The sequence below is a fragment of the Artemia sp. Qi Xiang Cuo genome, chromosome 10, assembly GCF_049724085.1.
Source record: "Artemia sp. Qi Xiang Cuo chromosome 10, ASM4972408v1, whole genome shotgun sequence".
Lineage (NCBI taxonomy): Eukaryota > Metazoa > Arthropoda > Branchiopoda > Anostraca > Artemiidae > Artemia > Artemia sp. Qi Xiang Cuo.
This window is the reverse complement of record NC_142803.1, coordinates 27,563,637-27,582,888: the sequence shown is the minus strand read 5'-3', so window position 1 is coordinate 27,582,888 and position 19,252 is coordinate 27,563,637. Positions and strand designations below refer to the sequence as shown.

General features: G+C 34.8%; 1 protein-coding gene across 1 annotated transcript in view; it reads right to left on the bottom strand.

The window, feature by feature from the left end:
- LOC148947628 (uncharacterized) overlaps positions 1 to 19,252 on the bottom strand; it is a 200,651-nt gene that overhangs the window by 140,012 nt on the left and 41,387 nt on the right. Inside the window, exon 5 of the mRNA XM_089095962.1 lies at positions 11,988 to 12,419. Coding sequence (XP_088952088.1) covers positions 11,988 to 12,419 — 432 coding nt within the window. The remainder of the gene's footprint in view (positions 1 to 11,987; positions 12,420 to 19,252) is intronic.

The window sequence follows — 19,252 nt, the reverse complement described above, 5'->3', positions numbered from 1 at the left end:
CCATGACAAAACACTACTGAAATATTCCAGCACTTCCAATTCAAGGAAATAAATTTAAAATGAACTTTGAAAAATAAATAAAATTAAAAAGTGACACGGTAAACCATGATCAACCACTACAGAAATATTCCGACTCTTGATTTTCAACGAAAGAAATCCAAAAATGAACTTTGAAAAATCAAGAGAATTTAACTGTGACAAGGTAAACAACGATAAAATACTGCTGAAATAATCCAACTCTTGCATTTCAATGAAAGAAATTCAAAATGAACTTTGAAAAATCAAGAGAATGTAACTGTGACATGGTAAACCATGACAAAACACTACTGAAATATTCCAACTCTTGCATTTCAACGAAAGAAATCCAAAATGAACTTTGAAAAATCAAGAGAATGTAACTGTGACAAGGTAAAGCACAACAAAACACTACTGAAATATTCCAACTCTTGCATTTCAAAGAAAGAAATCCAAAATGAACTTTGAAAAAATTAAGAGAATGTAACTGTGACAAGGTAAACCATGACAAAACACTACTGAAATATTCCAACTCTTGCATTTCAACGAAATAAATCCAAAATGAACTTAGAAAAATCAAGAGAATGTAACAGTGACAAGGTAAAGCACAACAAAACACTACTGAAATATTCCAACTCTTGCATTTCAACGACAGAAATTCAAACTGAACTTTGAAAATCAGGATAATATAAAAATCCAAAATGAACTTTGAGAAATCAAGAGAATGTAACTGTGACAAGGTAATCCACGACAAGACACTACTGAAATATTCCAATTCTTGCATTTCAACGATAGAAATTCAAAGTGAACTTTGAAAAATCAAGAGAATGCAACAGTGACAAGGTAAAGCACAACAAGACACTACTGAAATATTCCAACTCTTGCATTTCAACGAAAGAAATTCAAAATGAACTTTTAAAAATCAAGAGAATGTAAAAATCCAAAATGAACTTTGAAAAATCAAGAGAATGTAACTGTGACAAGGTAAACCACGACAAGACACTACTGAAATATTCCAATTCTTGCATTTTACGAAAGAAATCCAAAATGAACTTTGAAAAATCAAGAGAATGTAACTGTGACAAGGTAAAGCACAACAAAACACTACTGAAATATTCCAACTCTTGCATTTCAACGAAAGAAATCCAAAATGAACTTTGAAAAATCAAGAGAATGTAATTGTGACACGGTAAAGAAAAACAAAACACATTTCAATGAAAGAAATCCACAATGAACTTTGAAAAAATCAAGAGAATGTAACTGTGACACGGTAAACCACGACAAAACACTACTGAAATGTTCCAACTCTTGCATTTGAACAATAGAAATTCAAGATGAACTTTGAAAAATCAAGAGAATGTCACTCTGACAAGGTAAACCACGACAAAACTCTACTGAAATATTCCAACTCTTGCATTTGTCGAAATAAATTCAAAATGAACTTTGAAAAATCAAGAGAATGTAATTGTGACAAGGTAAACCACGACAAAAATACTACTGAAATATTCCAACTCTTGCATTTCAACGAAAGAAATCCAAAATGGGCTTTGAAAAATCAAGAGAATGTAACTGTGACAAGGTAAACCACGACAAGGCACTACTAAAATATTCCAACTCTTGCATTTTAATGAAAGAAATCCAAAATGAACATTGAAAAATCCAGAAAATGTAACTGTGACAAGGTAAACCACAACAAAACACTACTGAAATATTCCAACTCTTGCATTTCAACAAAAAAATTTCAAAATGAACTTTGAAAAATTAAGAGAATGTAACTGTGACAAGGTAAACCACGACAAGACACTACTGAAATATTCCAATTCTTTCATTTCAACGAAAAAAATTCAAAATGAACTTTGAAAAATCAAGAGAATGTAACTGTGACAAGGTAAAGCACAACAACACACTACTTAAATATTCCAACTCTTGCATTTCAACGAAAGAAATTCAAAATAAACTTTGAAAAATCAAGAGAATGTAACTGTGACTAGGTAAACCACGACAAGGCACTATTAAAATATTCCATAACTTGCATTTCAATGAAAGAAATTCAAAATGAACTTTGAAAAATCAAAAGAATTTAACTGTGACAAGGTAAACAATACTGAAATATTCCAACTCTTGCATTTCAACGAAAGAAATTCAAAATGAACTTTGAAAAATTAAGAGAATGTAACTGTGACAAGGTAAAGCACAACAAAACACTACTGAAATATTCTAACTCTCGCATTTCAACGAAAGAAATTCAAAATGAACTTTGAAAAATTAAGAGAATGTAACTGTGACAAGGTAAACCATGACAAAACACTACTGAAATATTCCAACTCTTTCATTTCAAGGAAAGAAATCCAAAATGAACTTTGAAAAATCAAGAGAATTTAACTGTGACAAGGTAAACCACGACAAAACACTACTGAAATATTCCAACTCTTGCATTTCAATGAAAGAAATCCAAAAATGAACTTTGAAAAATCAGGAGAATGTAACTGTGACAAGGTAAACCACGAGAAAATACTACTGAAATAATCCAACTCTTGCATTTCAATGAAAGAAATTCAAAATGAACTTTGAAAAATCAAGAGAATGTAACTGTGACAAGGTAAAGCACGACAAAACACTACTGAAATATTCCAACTCTTGCATTTCAAGGAAAGAAATCCAAAATGAACTTGGAAAAATCAAGAGAATGTAACTGTGACATGGTAAACCACGACAAAACACTACTGAAATATTCCAACTCTTGCATTTCAACGACAGAAATTCAAACTGAACTTTGAAAATCAGGAGAATATCAAAATCCAAAATGAACTTTGATAAATCAAGAGAATGTAACTGTGACAAGGTACACCATGACAAGACACTACTGAAATATTCCAATTCTTGCATTTCAACGATATAAATTCAAAATGAACTTTGAAAAATAAAGAGAATATAACTGTGACAAGTTAAAGCACAACAAGACACTACTGAAATATTCCAACTCTTGCATTTCAACGAAAGAAATTCAAAATGAACTTTGAAAAATCAAGAGAATGTAAAAATTCAAAATGAACTTTGAAAAATTAAGAGAATGTAACTGTGACAAGGTAAACCACGACAAGACACTACTGAAATATTCCAACTCTTGCATTTCAAGGACAGAAATTCAAAATAAACTTCGAAAAATCATGAGAATATAGCAGTGACAAGGTAAACCACAAGAACACACTACTGAAATATTCCAACTCTTGCATTTCAACGAAGGAAATCCAAAATGAACTTTGAAAAATCAAGAGAATGTAACTGTGACGAGGTAAACAACTACAAGGCACTATTAAAATATTCCATAACTTGCATTTCAAGGAAAGAAATCCAAAATGAACTTTGAAAAATCAAGAGAATTTAACTGTGACAAGGTAAAGCACAAAAAAAACACTACTGAAATATTCCAACTCTTGCATTTCAACGAAAGAAATTCAAAAAGGAACTTTGAAAAATTAAGAGAATGTAACTGTGACAAGGTAAAGCACAACAAAACACTACTGAAATATTCCAAATCTTGCATTACAAAGAAAAAAATCCAAAATAAACTTTGAAAAATGAAGAGAATGTAACTGTGACAAGGTAAACCATGACAAAACACTACTGAAATATTCCAACTCTTGCATTTCAAAGAAAGAAATCCAAAATGAACTTTGAAAAATCAAGAGAATTTAACTGCGACAAGGTAAACCACAACAAAACACTACTGAAATATTCCAACTCTTGCATTTCAATGAAAGAAATCCAAAAATGAACTTTGAAAAATCAGGAGAATGTAACTGTGACAAGGTAAACCACGAGAAAATACTACTGAAATAATCCAACTCTTGCATTTCAATGAAAGAAATTCAAAATGAACTTTGAAAAATCATGAGAATGTAACTGTGACATGGTAAAGCATGACAAAACACTACTGAAATATTCCAACTCTTGCATTTCAAGGAAAGAAATCCAAAATGAACTTTGAAAAAATTAAGAGAATGTAACTGTGACAAGGTAAACCACAACAAAACACTACTGAAATATTCCAACTCTTGCATTTCAAAGAAAGAAATCCAAACTGAACTTTGAAAAAATTAAGAGAATGTAACTGTGACAAGGTAAACCATGACGAAACACTACTGAAATATTCCAACTCTTGCATTTCAACGAAATAAATCCAAAATGAACTTTGAAAAATCAAGAGAATGTAACTGTGACATGGTAAAGCACAAAAAAAACACTACTGAAATATTCCAACTCTTGCATTTCAACGAAAGAAATTCAAACTGAACTTTGAAAATCAGGAGAATATAAAAATCCAAAATGAACTTTGAGAAATCAAGAGAATGTAACTGTGACAAGGTAAACCACGACAAGACACTACTGAAATATTCCAATTCTTGCATTTCAACGATAGAAATTCAAAGTGAACTTTGAAAAATCAAGAGAATGTAACAGTGACAAGGTAAAGCACAACAAGACACTACTGAAATATTCCAACTCTTGCATTTCAACGAAAGAAATTCAAAATGAACTTTGAACAAAACACTACTGAAATATTCCAACTCTTGCATTTCAATGAAAGAAATTCAAAATGAACTTTGAAAGATCAAGAGAATGTAACTGTGACAAGGTAAAGCACAAGAAAACACTACTGAAATGTTCCAACTCTTGCATTTCAACGAAAGAAAATCAAAACGAACTTTAAAAAATTAAGAGAATGTAACAATGACAAGGTAAAGCACAACAAGACACTACTGAAATATTCCAACTCTTGCATTTCAACGAAAGAAATTCAAAATGAACCTTGAAAAATCAGGAGAATGTAAAAATCCAAAATGAACTTTGAGAAATCAAGAGAATGTAACTGTGACAAGGTAAACCACGACAAAACACTACTGAAATATTCCAACTCCTGCATTTCAAGGAAAGAAATCTAAAATGAACTTTAAAAAATTAAAAGAATGTAACAATCACAAGGTAAAGCACAACAAGACACTACTGAAATATTCCAACTCTTGCATTTCACGAAAGAAATACAAAATAAAATTTGAAAAATTAAGAAAATGTAAAAATCAAAAATGAACTTTGAAAAATCAAGAAAATGTAACTTTGACAAGGTAAACCACGACATACCACTGCTGAAATATTCCGACTCTTGCATTTAAACGAAAGAAATCCAAAAAGAACTTTGAAAAATCCAGAGAATGTAACATTGACGAGGTAAACCATAACAAAACACTACTGAAATATTCCATCTCTTGCATTTCAACGAAAGAAATCCAAAATAAACTTCGAAAAATAAAAAGAATGTAACTGTGACATGGTAAACCACGACAAAACACTACTGAAATATTCCAACTCTTGCATTTCATGGAAAGAAATCCAAAATGAACTTTGAAGAATCAAGAGAATGTAACTGTGACAAGGTAAACCACGATAAAACACTATTGAAATATTCCAATTCTTGCATTTCACGAAAGAAATTCAAAATGAACTTTGAAAAATCAAGAGAGTGTAACTGTGACATGGTGAACCACTACAAAACACTACTGAAATATTCCAATTCTTGCATTTCACGAAAGAAATTCAAAATGAACTTTGAAAAATCAAGAGAATGTGAAAATCCAAAATGAAACAAATTCAAAATGAACTTTGAAAAATTAAGAGAATGTAACTGTGACAAGGTAAACCATAACAAAACACTACTGAAATATTCCAACTCTTGAATTTCAACGAAAGAAATCCAAAATGAACTTTGAAAAATCAAGAGAATGTAATGTGTGACAAAGTAAACTACAACAAAACACTACTGAAATAATCCAACTCTTTCATGTCAATGAAATAAATCCAAAATGAACTTTGAAAAATCAAGGGAATGTATCTGTGACAAGGTAAACAAAGGTACAAGCAGACAGTTCAATGACCATAAAAAAAAGTTAAAAAAAAGTTAAAAAAAAGTAAAAAAAAAGTTAAAAAAAGTATAGAGTTAAAAAAAGTTAAAAAAAAGTTAAAAAAAAGTTAAAAAAAAAGTTAAAAAAAAGTTAAAAAAAAATTGGGGTGGGTTGCGGGGGGTTGGGGATTTGGTGGTACGGTGGAAGGGGGGGGTTGGAGGGAGGGTGGAAGGATAGGGTTGAGGGATAGGGGTAGGACTCGGGGCCCAAGTATCAGAAGAAATTGTTTGTCTAGTATGCATCTCAAATCATCGTGGTATGCATATTCTCACGATGATACCATCAAAATGCCCCGAAACAAGGTCACTTTTAACACCTATCAAAAATCCAATTGATAAATCGAATGTGCTTGAACTTACTCCAGTTCAATGGAATGAACCTGTTACGATATTGTGACGCCTAACATCAGTTGGGCAATGTCCCAGAAACAATACATTGGATGTATTTCTAAAATCATAATATGTTCAATGGCTTGTTGGTTCAGTCGATTAACGTGTCATTCTTTTACCTTAGGATATCACGGGTCTCACGTTCGATTCCTATATCAAACACAAATTTCATAAAAATCAATGGGAAGATACTTAGAATGTAAAAAATTGTAAATTAATTAATAATACATGTAAAAAAAAATTATTAATGTAATTATGTAAATTATTTAATAATAAATTAATTTATGTAAATTAATTAAACAAATTAAATTACAGAAAGAATTTCACAATTTCAAACAAAGGAAACATCACGCACTTTGAACAGAGATCAGCACGAATTTTCACGGTAGTTGAATCAGGGGAGTACTGTCCGCTACTTATCATTATAGCTATATGGGAGTACTGTCCGCTACTTATCATTATAGCTATATGGGTACCACCTTCGTACCTACCATTATAGCATTACTAGTGATGGTGTGATTTTCGTTAAAGTTGATTAAAAAAATTGCAATTAAAACAAAAGGTTATTGTTTACAAAAAATTGAGTTGTGAGAAATTCAAACTTTAGCGTAAAGAGCGAGGCGTTGAAGAGGGTACAGCCCCTTTCATATACGGAATAATTTCTGTTAGTTTTAAGTTTTAACGTCGTTCCTTACTTTCAGTTAAAAAAAAACTTGTTTTTTTTATTTAATTCGTGAACGTTTTTGAATTAATGCAGGTTTTTATTTTGGCTCACCGTACGTGAATAATTAAAACAAAATTTGCAATCAGTGTAATTTTATTTGGTTGAATGGCTTTCTCTAAACTTGTTTAATTTTATTTACGAAAGTTTTTATTAGTAATAAATATACGTAACTTACGAAATAACATACGTAACGAACTTCTATATGCATACATTTTTAATACATATATTAGGGGGTTCGCCCCCCAGTCAATACCTTGCTCTTTAAGCTAAAGTTCGAATTTTGTTCAGATTCTTTAAAAATGACCGCTTAATCAAAAAGGCCGTTACTTAGAATTAATAGCTCTTATGAAAGTACTAAAAAATCTTCGGTTTAAAGAGCGAGGTATTGACTAGGGGGTGAACCCAATCATATATGTAATATTTTCTGTTCGTTTAAAGTTTTCAAGTTGCTTCTGTTGCAGCTGAAATACTTGTTTTTTTATATTTAATTTCTGATCTTTTTCTAAATAATGCTGGGAAGTCCGGCGTCTCCTTCATAGCAATGTCCCTTCCCCCATGAAAACTTCCTTCATGGAAAGATCCTCCCACACAACCCCCGACCAACCCCCCCCCATTACCAGAAAAAATCTCCCCTGATAACGTCTGTATACTTCCCAATGACCAATACTAAATGTTAACATTGGGTAAAGTTCATAACTTTCAGCCCTCCTCCTGGGAACTTAGGGGTATTAAATCATCCTAAAAGACATACTTATAATATTTTCGAACATGCTGAACAAAATGGCTATCTCAAAATTTTGATCAGGTGACTTTGGGAAAAAAATGGGCGTGGGAGGGGGCCTAGTTACCCTTCAATTTTTGGTCACTTATAAAAGGCACTAGAACTTTTAATTTCCGTTCGAATGAACCCTCTTCCGGTATTTTAGGACCACTGGGTCGATACGATCACCCCTGGGAAAAAGAAAAACAAAAAAACAAAAAACAAATACGCACCCTTGATCTTTCTTCTGGCAAAAAATGCAAAATTCCACATTTTTGTAGATAAGAGCTTGAAACCTCTAAAGTAGGGTTCTCTGATACGCTGCATATGTGGGTGTGATTTTCATTAAGGTTCTATAGCTTTTAGGGGGTCTTTCCCCCTTTTTTCAAAAATCCGCCAAATTTTCCTAGGCGCGTAACTCTTGATTGATAGGACTAAACTTGATGAAAATTATATATTTGAAATCAGCATTAAAATCAAATTCTTTTGATGTATCTATTTGTATCAAAATACCGTTTTCTAGAGTTTTGGTTACCATTGAGCCGGGTCGCTCCTTACTTAAAATTCGTTACCACGAATTGTTTGAAAGGTGTCACCACTCAGCGTGATAGAGTTTAGTTTGCTCTATCCAAATTTTAACATAACAACAAATCTAATGTGAGGAGAATTCGGACAATAAATAAAAACGTTTATATTACGCGTTTACAATTCATTTGGAGGAGAGTTTAAAGTAGGAGCAGCCCCCCCCCCTCAAGAGCGATATTTTATCTCATTTCAATCACTTTGCTTGGATAAAAAAAATATGTTTCTCTTCTTTAGGAGTCTATTGCTGTCATTCACAGCGTGCGGTTCTCCGGGACGGAGAGTGTGTGTTGTTTGCTGACACCGGAGTATTTTACTGTTTTGTGAAGTTTTGCTTGATGTTTTGCTAAAGCGGGCCGTGAAAGGGCACTGTTAACCAGACTTAAGTGAGGATGGCGTTAACGAAAGGTCATTTCAACCGTAGAATGGATGATATGCTAGTAACCATTTTCGAACTTCAACAGGAGAACAAATTGCTAAAAGATGAAATTAAGTGTCTACGGAAAGAGTTGACGAGTTTGAAATTAACTAGTGTTCGTATGAACTTATATTCTAGAAGGTCAAATCTAGTTATTCATGGGCTTCCGAAATCCTCCGCTAGCAAAGATCCCCTAAGTACAGTAAGATTACTATTTGCTGATAAACTCAGTATTCAAGACAGTTCAGGCACTGATATTGACAACTGATATAGAATCACGAAGAAAGCAGCTGCTGGGTCTGATCGCACTAATAGAGTTTCGGGCTCAAAATCTAGTTTAGAGCCTATCTTTTTTACTTTCGCTGGTCCTAATTATCGTGACGTGATTATGCAAAGCTGCAGTAAGCTAAAAAAAAGTCAGGATTTAGCCTGGCCTTCCACCTGGATCTACCACCAGAACTTGCTAAGCGCCGAAAGGAGCTTTTATCTTTGGGCTTCAAATTTCCTAATTCAACTAAGAGTGACAAACTTAGTGAAAGCTGAGTTGTACAAAAAGGATCAAGGTGTGAGTAGAAGTAAAATAAAAACTCGAAACGTGTCATGGAAAAAGCATGACAACACTTTGTATGATTTCCTGCAAGCAAGTAAAAGGTACTAATTTGTAAGATATACCACCCTCCTTCTGGATCAAGCCCAGAATTTTTCGCCCATCTGGAAAGTATTTTGACAGGATACCCCATTCAGAATGTATTGAGTTGTTCTTCATAGGTGATTTTAATATAGATCTCGGTTTTTAAAAATGATGCAGTTAATTTTCTTTCGATGACGGCCGCATTCGGATTATATACGTCTATTACTATTTCGGTGCGTATGATGCAAACGGCTTATACGATAATTGACTATATTATTTTTTGTTCAAGTTTCCCGACTTCTGCTTCTGTTTTAGTTTCAGATGTGATGATATCCTGCTTGGTGAGTTAGACCATATTGGGGTGAGTTGAGAGCCTCTTTTTTTATGATTCCAAAGTTATCTAGAAAACAGAGTAATTATAATTGGGAATAATCATTCATATTCAAAGACAAAAATTGCGGAGTGCCCCAAGGTTCAATTCTTGGCACTCTCTTATTTATTTTACACATTAGCGACTTGAAATTTATTTTTGACCGCACCCCATTTTGTTGCTGCAATTTGTACTCTCAGACTTCATTGTCTAGCACAAGTTCGGGTTCAAGTTCTGACGAAATGTTACTCGGCTTTGCGGATGAAATAGCCATTGTCTGTGCTAACGGTAATTTTTGAGGTGATGGTTTATCGACAACGGCAGAAAATGGAGCTTGTTTACTGGTGGATGAATGCTGACAAGGTGACAATGAATTTTAAGAAATCCCACGTTTCGCTATTTTGACGAGTAAAAAAGCTCCAGCCCTCTTTCACAGGCCTCCAAGCGACTAGAGGCATGATTCAGAGACCATAAAATTGATTTGTAAACTATCTGGGTGTGTGCATTGATGAAAATTTGTCTTTCAAACAACATTCCACAGCGGTAGGCCTAAAAATTTCTAGAAATCTAGGAATATTAGAAAAACTTAAGCCCTTTTTTTCCTGTTAAGATCCTTCATTTTCTTTATTTTTCACTGATACAGTCCCATATCCGATACTCATGTCTTGTCTGGGCGGCAATATTTAAATCCCATTCAAATATGATTAACCAAGTAAATAAAAAACCATTAAACCTAATTACCGAAACAGGTTCCCTATTTTCTTTAGTTAGTTTGGGAGTTGCTCAGTTTTTGGTTACAAATACTTTCATTCTCTGCTCCCAAAATGCTTTTCAAGAATTTTTTCTGTGGCTGAAACACGCCAGGGAAGATCACCGGATAGAAGCCTGTTGGTTGTTCCGTATACGTCATGTGTTCGATCTGATTTTTCACTTGACATTTTATGTTCACGAGTTTATGTTCACCAAAGGCAATTAAAAGTAAACTGAGTCTTGGATCATTTTAAATAAACCTAAAAAAAGCATCTGAGTAAGAAGCGTTCAGTAACACTAAGTTAAAATGATATCGAATAAAAGTAAAAGTAGATGGGTAATTATTTATTATTCTGGTATTAATTTAGAAAGATATCAGATCCTGTTTTCCCCGTTGAGATTTAAGTTTTGTTTTGGTGTTTTAAATTGAATTTTTTGGAGGTAACTTGAGTTTATGCTGGCTGTCAAATGGAGGACCTCAACTATGTAATGTTATTAACAGTGGTATTTAGTGTTTGTTCCGCAGGATTGCCCTAGGCGGCCAAATTAATATGGACTATGGGCGAACATTTTTTTTAAGTATTTCTGAGTGTATCTAATTTAAATATAATGTATTATCAAAACCGATATGAATAAAAACGAAAAAAAGAAGGTCATAGACTTGCACTAAACTTAATTATATTCCATGAAACGTTCTTACGTCAAATCAAAAATGTCTTTCTGATTTCAACCTGGGAATTAGAAACTACCTCTCTTTCCCTCCTTTCCCTCTCTCTCTCCGTCTATTCCCCCTCCCCTCGATCCGTCCTACCCCCTAATTGAAAAATAACGATATACGATAATATCTTAAACCACATTGGCCTTACATAACATAAAGAAAGAAAAACGAGCAAAAATGGGGGTTTTAAAGGCCTAATGAAAATACTGAAAAAACACAACAAAACGAATATTTCGAATATTGGTGAATATTGTGAATACGAATTATTAATTATATGGTGAATACGAATATTTCGAATATTGGACAAAACGAATATTGGTAAATGACTCACTTTTATTGTTGTTAGGTATTTGGTTTCAATTCTTCCAAATTTTTTGGCTTTTATTGATTTCTATTCATCTTTTAATTTTTTTTTCATTATTTTTTTTTTCACATTCACATTGACTTTTCGCGTTTTATTTGTTGGTTTGTTCTTCGGCACTCGCATTAATTATATTTTTTTGTTTCGTGCTGAAGAAGAGAGGCGCTTGTCCCCTTCCTTTTGTTGTGTTTTTTTTTTGTATTTTCATTTGGCCTTTAAAAACCCCGTTTTTGCTTGTTTTTCTTTCTTTATGATAACGATATACATCCAATCACAGCAAAGTTCCGACTAAAGTGTTTAGATTCAGCTTACCTCAACAATTTCAGAGGATGACACTTCGGCCAGGAACCTAACCCTGTTACCAATCTTGACACTCTGACATGATAAAGTACGAAGGAACACCGGGTCAGAGGATATAATAGACTCTTCTCCTTCAATTTCAGCTTTTAGTTCTTCTGTTTTTGAAGACCCACTTTCATCATTTTCAGCAGTTTTATAAGTAGTTGATTCGGCAGTTTTGAATGAATCAGATCCGCTTGGGCTCGGTAAATCCATTTTCTTTATTGGTAGATTTGGGGTTCCTTCTCGACTGAACAACCCAGGCTCACTTGATTCTATTTCTTCTGTTGGTTGACCAGAAACAGGTTCAACCAATACAGGCTCGTCACTATTATTTAGATACGTAGAGCTTGGCTCTGGAACTAACCTATACGAAGGAAAAATAACATGAGAAGAGATATTAACCTATGAGAACAACAATAATAAAAAAAACACAATAGTATATAATAGTAGCAGAATGCAAATAGCACCTTTAGTTTTGTTTATCATCCCCTTCAACACATGATGAAAGTTTAAACTTAATACAACCAATCGTTCCTGAAGCATTGCTGATACGTCCTCTTGACAACTTATGGGGGCATAGTGTGTTTCGATTTAGTTCAACGTTGTTTCAATATTTCCCGAAATTTTTGCCTTAATATCCTTGGCTTTAGTAGCAGCATTAAGAATGATAGTAGCAGTAGTAGTTGTTGTTGGAGTAGAAGCAGTAGTGTTATGATGCAAATATTGTCTTTTGGTTAGTACAACATCCCCCACAACAAACCTCGTAAGTTTTAATTTCACACACAAAACTGCTCCTAGGATGTTGCTGATATGCCCTTTCGACAACATGGATACGGATGGCGTGTTGTGATTCAGTTTACCTTCTCCCCTAAAACTTCTCTGAAAATTTCATACCCTTAGGTTTATTTGTAACAGTAGCATCAGAAATAATATTAGTACTCAATCTAATAAAATTAGTCATTGCTATGACACTGTCGATATTTCCTTTTGATAACCTGTATATTCATATAGTTATTGAAATTTTCATCTTAATGTTCTTAAGCTTACAAGTAGTTGCAATTAAAGTAGTAGTTGGAGCAATAGTAATAATAGTAGTAAAACTAGTAAATATAGGAGGGGTAGTAGTACAGTGCACAAATTGCCTTTTGGTCAATTGTTCTTCCTTTAAGCAATCTCTGAGAATTGCTACTTAATACACAAATCAATTCTTAATGTACGCTCTTTTAACAATCTAAATGCACATAGTATCTTTTGTGAGTTTGAATTTGCCATCAATACTCTCTCAAATTTCACCTTCATAGACTCAGCTTTAAAAGTGCTAGTATCGCAGCAGTTACGATGGTAATAGGAGAAGTAGTTGCAGTGTTAGTATTTTATTAGTATTAGTAGCAACAGTAGTAAGTAGCAGTGATATTAATTGCAGTAGTAGCAGGTATATTTGCCCTTTTGGTCAACTGAGCATCCCACTCATGATGCCTCTGAAGTTTCCTCTTGATACGATAAGCCGTTCCAAAAATGTTGCTGATACGGCCGTATCAGCATTCTTTATGTACATAGCATGTTTTGATTTAGTTCAACTTTCCCCTCAACTTTTCCTCAAGGATTTATTTCAATATCCTCAGCCTAAGTAGCACTCGCTACAGAAATAGCAGAAATACAGAAATACAGAAATAGCCTAAGTAAAGAACGATTTTGGCACAATACACTATTATTTATTTTTTTCTCCTTTAGACCAGGGCACTTCGTATCGAAGGAGTTGTTGTAGAAACTTCGAAATGGGCTCATTCGAATGGAAATTGGAGTGGCTTATGCCCTTTTTAATAATCAAAAGTGATTGGAAGGCAATTAACACCCCTTCCACGCCCACCATTTCCCCAAACACATCCAGATAGAAATTACATTTTTGAGGAGGACACTCCTCCACAGCCGTCAGGGCAAAGGTTGTATATTATGCCCTGGGGGCACATAAGGTTTTTATAGAAAGCGTTGTCGTAGAAACTCCAAAAATGGCTCATTCAATTGGAAATTCGAAGGGCTAGTGCCATTTTTAATAGTCAAAAGTGATTGGAGGGCAACTACCCCCCCTCTCGCACCCACCATTTCCCCAAACATACGCACTCAACATGTAAAGATATCTATTTTGTTCATGTTGTTGTAAATTCGGGCAATTCGGTCTTTCAGGGTGATATCCCTCCACAGCCCTCAGGGCAAGTGTTGTAAGTTATGCCCTTGGGGTATATGAGGTTTTTACAGAACGAGCATAGAAAGTACAAAAAGGACTCGTTTGATTGGATATTGAAAGGGCTAGTGCCCTTTTTAATAGTCGAAAGTGATAGAAGGGCAACTAACAACCCTTCTACGCCCATCATTTATCCAAACACATCAAAATTTTGAGGTAGACGTTTTGTTCAAAGTAGTTGAAAGGTTTGGAAATTATATAGAGGATGACGCTCCCTTCACAGCCCTCTTAAATAGTCGAAAGCGATTTGAGGGCAACTAACCCCCCTCTCACGCCCACCTTTTCCCCAAACACATCCAATCAAAATTTTTAGATAGCCATTTTGTTCAACGTAGTTAAAAGTTTTGGAAACTAGGTCTTTGAGGATGATAACCCCCTCAGAGCCCTCGGGGCAAGGGTTGTATGTTATGCCCCAGGGGCATATAAGGTTTTTATACATAGTGATGTTGTAGAAGCTTCAAAACGGGCTCATTCGATTAAAAATTAGAAAGGCTTGTGCCCTTTTCAATAGTCGAAAGTGATTTGAGGATAACTAACACCCCTCACACCCACCATTTCCCCAAACACATCCAATCAAAATTTTGAGATAGCCATTTTGTTCGACGTAGTTAAAAAGTCCGTAAATTATGATTTTGAGGATGAAACTTCCCTCACAGCTTCCAGGGCAAGGCTTGTAAGTTATGCCCTGAGGGCAACTAAGTTTTTTTTTAAAAGAAAGCGTTGTCGTAAAAGATTCAAAAAGGAATCATTCGATTGGGAATTGAAACGGCTAGTCCCCTTTTTAACAGTCGAGAGTGATCGAATGGAGTAATGTTCTTCCCAAGGTTAGAACATAATTTGCACTTTACTGAAAAAAATACAAATGAATGTGCATTGTCAGTTTAATATACATATACTGATATTTAGTAATCAAAATGTTAATATTATTTGATTTATTAAAGTTATAAAAGTAAAAACATATATATTTTTCAGTAAAGAGCAAACTATGTTCTGGCCTTGGGAAGGCATAGGGGTTTTGAGCCCAATTCATGCTAATTTCGGCTCGTTTTGAGTTTGACTCGGTTATTTATTTTAATTTCTGTTCGTTTTGGGTTTCATTTATCTATCGATGCTGATTTGTGGTAGTTTCACGCTTGGTAGATTATTTGATTTTATTATTGCTCAGTTTTGGTTTAATGGAGTTTTTTACTTTTTTTTGAAAATCTATTTTTGTGGAAAAAGTGTTTTTTAATTAATTGAAACAAGAAACAAATTGCCTAACTTACAGCCCTTTCCCCGAGGCCTCGGGGGGGGGGGGTTACAATTCCAAACGCATAATTACTGAACCTTTCAACAATACTGCAAAAATAGATGTTTCAAACTTAGTTTGGATGTTTGTTTTGGTAAATGATGAGCGGGGGGGGGGGGGAGGCTGGTTGATCTCAAGTGAATTTGGCTATTAAAACAGGCACTATAACTTTCAATTTCAAATCAAATGAGCCCCATCTGAAGTTTATATAACCACTCATACCATAATAACCTTACATTCCCCCAGGGTAAAACTTACAGCCTTGTCCCGGGGCTCTGAGGGCTTGTGTCAACACTGGAGGCATTGCTATATTTTTTTTTACTATTTTGAAGAAAATGGCTATTTCAAAATTTTAATCAGATGTATTTAGTTAAAAGAGGTCTAATTGGCAGTGGGGAGTGTTAGTTGCCCTCCATCACATTTGACGTCAAATAGGGAACTAGAACTGCCAATTTTCAACCAATGAGTCACCTCTAAAGTTTATCCAACTATCCCTTCCATAAAACGTTAAGTGTCCCTGGGACATAGCTTGCAGCCCTTGCCCCCTGGTTATGATGGTTTTTATCAACCCCAAAAGCCTTGTTATATGATCTTTGAACTATTTGAATATAATGGCTATCTCATAATTTCTATTGGATGCATTTTGGGAAAACATGGCGTGTTTTTTTCAAAATCATCAGAGGGGTAGCTCCCCTCTGATCACTTTGACTCTTAAAAACGGCACTAGAACTTACGACTTACGACTAGAACTTACCAATCCAATGATTCTCCCCGAATTATATACGATCACACTATCTATAAAAACTTTATATCCCCCAGGGTATAACTTACAACCCTTGCCCTGAGGGTTGCAGGGGGTTGTCATCCTCAAAGACACAATTTTCGGACCCTTCAACTACGCTGAACAAAATTGTTGTCTCAAAATTTTGACAGGATGTGTCTGGGGAAATGAAGAACGTGGAGGGGAGGGTGCTCTCAAAACACTTTTGACTCTTGAAAATGGCAGCATAACTTCCAATTTAAAATCAAATGAGCCCCTTCTGAAGTTTGTACGACTACTCATTCCATAAAAAACCTTATATGCCTCTAGGGCTTTACTTACAACCCCGGAGACATTCCTACACGTTATGTGGACAATTTTGAACAAAATGTCTATCTCCCAATTTCAATTAGATGCATTTGGTGAAAAGAGGGGTAGTTAGGGAGGAGGTAGTTGCCCCCCATCACTTTTGACCCTGAAAAGGGAGCTAGAACTTCCATTTTTCAGTCAAATGAGCCTCCTCTAAAGTTTATACAACCATCCCTTTCATATAAACCTTAAATACACTCGGGGAATAACTTACAACATTTACCCCCAGGCTCTGAGGTTTGTTATATGATATTGGGCTCTGACGTTTGTTATATGAACGCCTTGTTATATGATATTTGGAGCATTTGGAATAGAATGACCATCTCAAAATCTCTATTAGATTAATTTCAGAAAAATATTATGTGTGTGTGTGTGTGTGGGGGGGGGGTAGCTGCCCTCCGATCACTTTGACTCTTAAAAAGTGGACTATAGCTTCTGATTTCCAATCCAATGAGCGCCTTTTGATGTTTATACGACAATTCCTTTTATACGAAGTGCCCTGGTCTAAAAAAAACAAGAAAAAAAAGAAAAAGTAATACATTGTGCCAACATCATTCTTTACTTAGGCAGCGCTATTGTGTTGCCTATGATCTACGCAAATCGATGGTTTTACGATTATGTATGCTACAACGGAGGCTGTGTTGAAAACCATTCTCTTGGTGCTCACTGAGAAGAGTAGGTAGAAATAGGGTTTTAATATTCCTAGACACCGTACAGCCACTGGCCTTCTTCTAAAGTGTCTGACCGCGAGGTTGGGTATTTTTTTTTAAATACGCCGCCGAGGTTGGATGGATTGAAATGGCTTTTAAAATCATACTGTGAGGAATGAAAAAAAAAATCAACTCATGATGGGTGGTCAATCCTTCTGGACACATGAAGCACCTATCTTGGCTTAAGGAAACAACCCTTGAGCAACAATTCTTAAGTGAGAGAAAGACGTTCTTTTGCTAGTATCGGTTATGAGTATCAGGCGCCACTTGCTGTTGATGGATGATGACTAGTGGGTTACTTTCCCCTCCCTTCTAACGGGCGAGTTTTGCCTGTCGAAGCTGCTCCGAAAGTGGTAAGGGGGATTTTCGAGATGGGAGAAAGTAGAGTTGACCTTTTGAACTTGCCAAGGCCCCCGTACCAAACAGGTTTTTCTGGTAGGTATTCTATTCTAAAGGTCATTACATCTTTGTCAAGAGATTTACGCAATACCGGTCCCATAGGTAAACATTTCTACAGGGCATCACACCTTTCAAAGAGATTTACGCAATACCGGTCCTATAGGTAAACAAATTTACTGGATTTCTATTTCATGATATACAAGTTTCTTTCTTAGGTTAAATCCGTATCAGAAAAACCGGTGTGTCTTTTTTAGTTGCCAATATATTTAGAATGGTTTTAAGTTGAAAATTGTGACGTAAAAATAACTCAGTTATTTGCTTGCGTGTATAGGAATTCCCATGTTATTTGCTTGCCTGTATTTTGTGTTAAATAAGTAGTTTTTGTATCTTTTAAAGGAGCTTTATGAGGGTTGACACACTCTGTTTCCTGATTCCGTGTGGTTTGTCTCTACTTAGTGTTCATTCAAAGATAATTTTTTGTTTTAAATAAGTTGTTTTTGTATCTTTTAAAATAGCGTTAAGGGGTTTGAGAGATTCAGTTGCTTGATTCAGTGTGGTTTTTCTCTACTTAGTGCTCATTAAATATGAAGTTTTTGTGTTAAATAAGTAGTTCTTGTATCTGTTAAAAGAGCTTTAAGGGGTTTGAGAGACTCGGTTGCCTGATTCCATGTGCTTTTTCTTTACTTGTTGCACATTAAAAACTAAATTTTAGACTGAAAAGTGTTTGATTGGCAGAAGGATGTATTAGCGAAGTTATAGTGGAGGGCGAGTTGCTAGCGAAAAACCCGTGTGGATGAGTTGAAATAAAATTTTTTTTAACAAGAAATGACTGAAGTGTTTTGGGGGGGGATGGGTTGATTGCCAGAAGGATGTATTAGCGTAGTTATAGTGGAGGGCAAGTTGCTAGCTAAAACCCCGTGTGGATGAGTTGAAATAAAAATTTTAACAAGAAATGACTCAAAACTGTTTTGGGGGAGATGGGTTTATTGGCAGAAGGATGTATTAGCGAAGTTAAAGTGGAGGGCGACTTGCTAGCGAAAAATCTAAGCTAATAGGGGTTTTTGACCGTAAACTCTTGTTTTTTGTAAGAAAATTATGGAAAATACAATTCGTTGGTTCATAGGTGAAACTTAAGTCCAGGTATGGATCGAAAAATAAACTATTTCGTAGAATCTGAGCTAATAAGGGTTTTTGACCATAAACTCTAGTTTCCTGTAAGAAAATTATGCAAAATACAATTCTCTCGTTCAAATGTGAAACTTAGGTCCATTCTCTGGTTCAAATGTGGAAAAACCCGTGTGAATGAGTTGAAATAAGAATTTTTTAACAAGTAGTGACTGAAAAGTGTTCTGGGGGAGATGGGTTGATTGGCAGAAGGATGTATTAGCGTAGTTATAGTGGGGAGCAAGTTGCTAGCGAAAAACCCGTGTGGATGAGTTGAAATAAAAATTTTTAACAAGAAATGTCTGA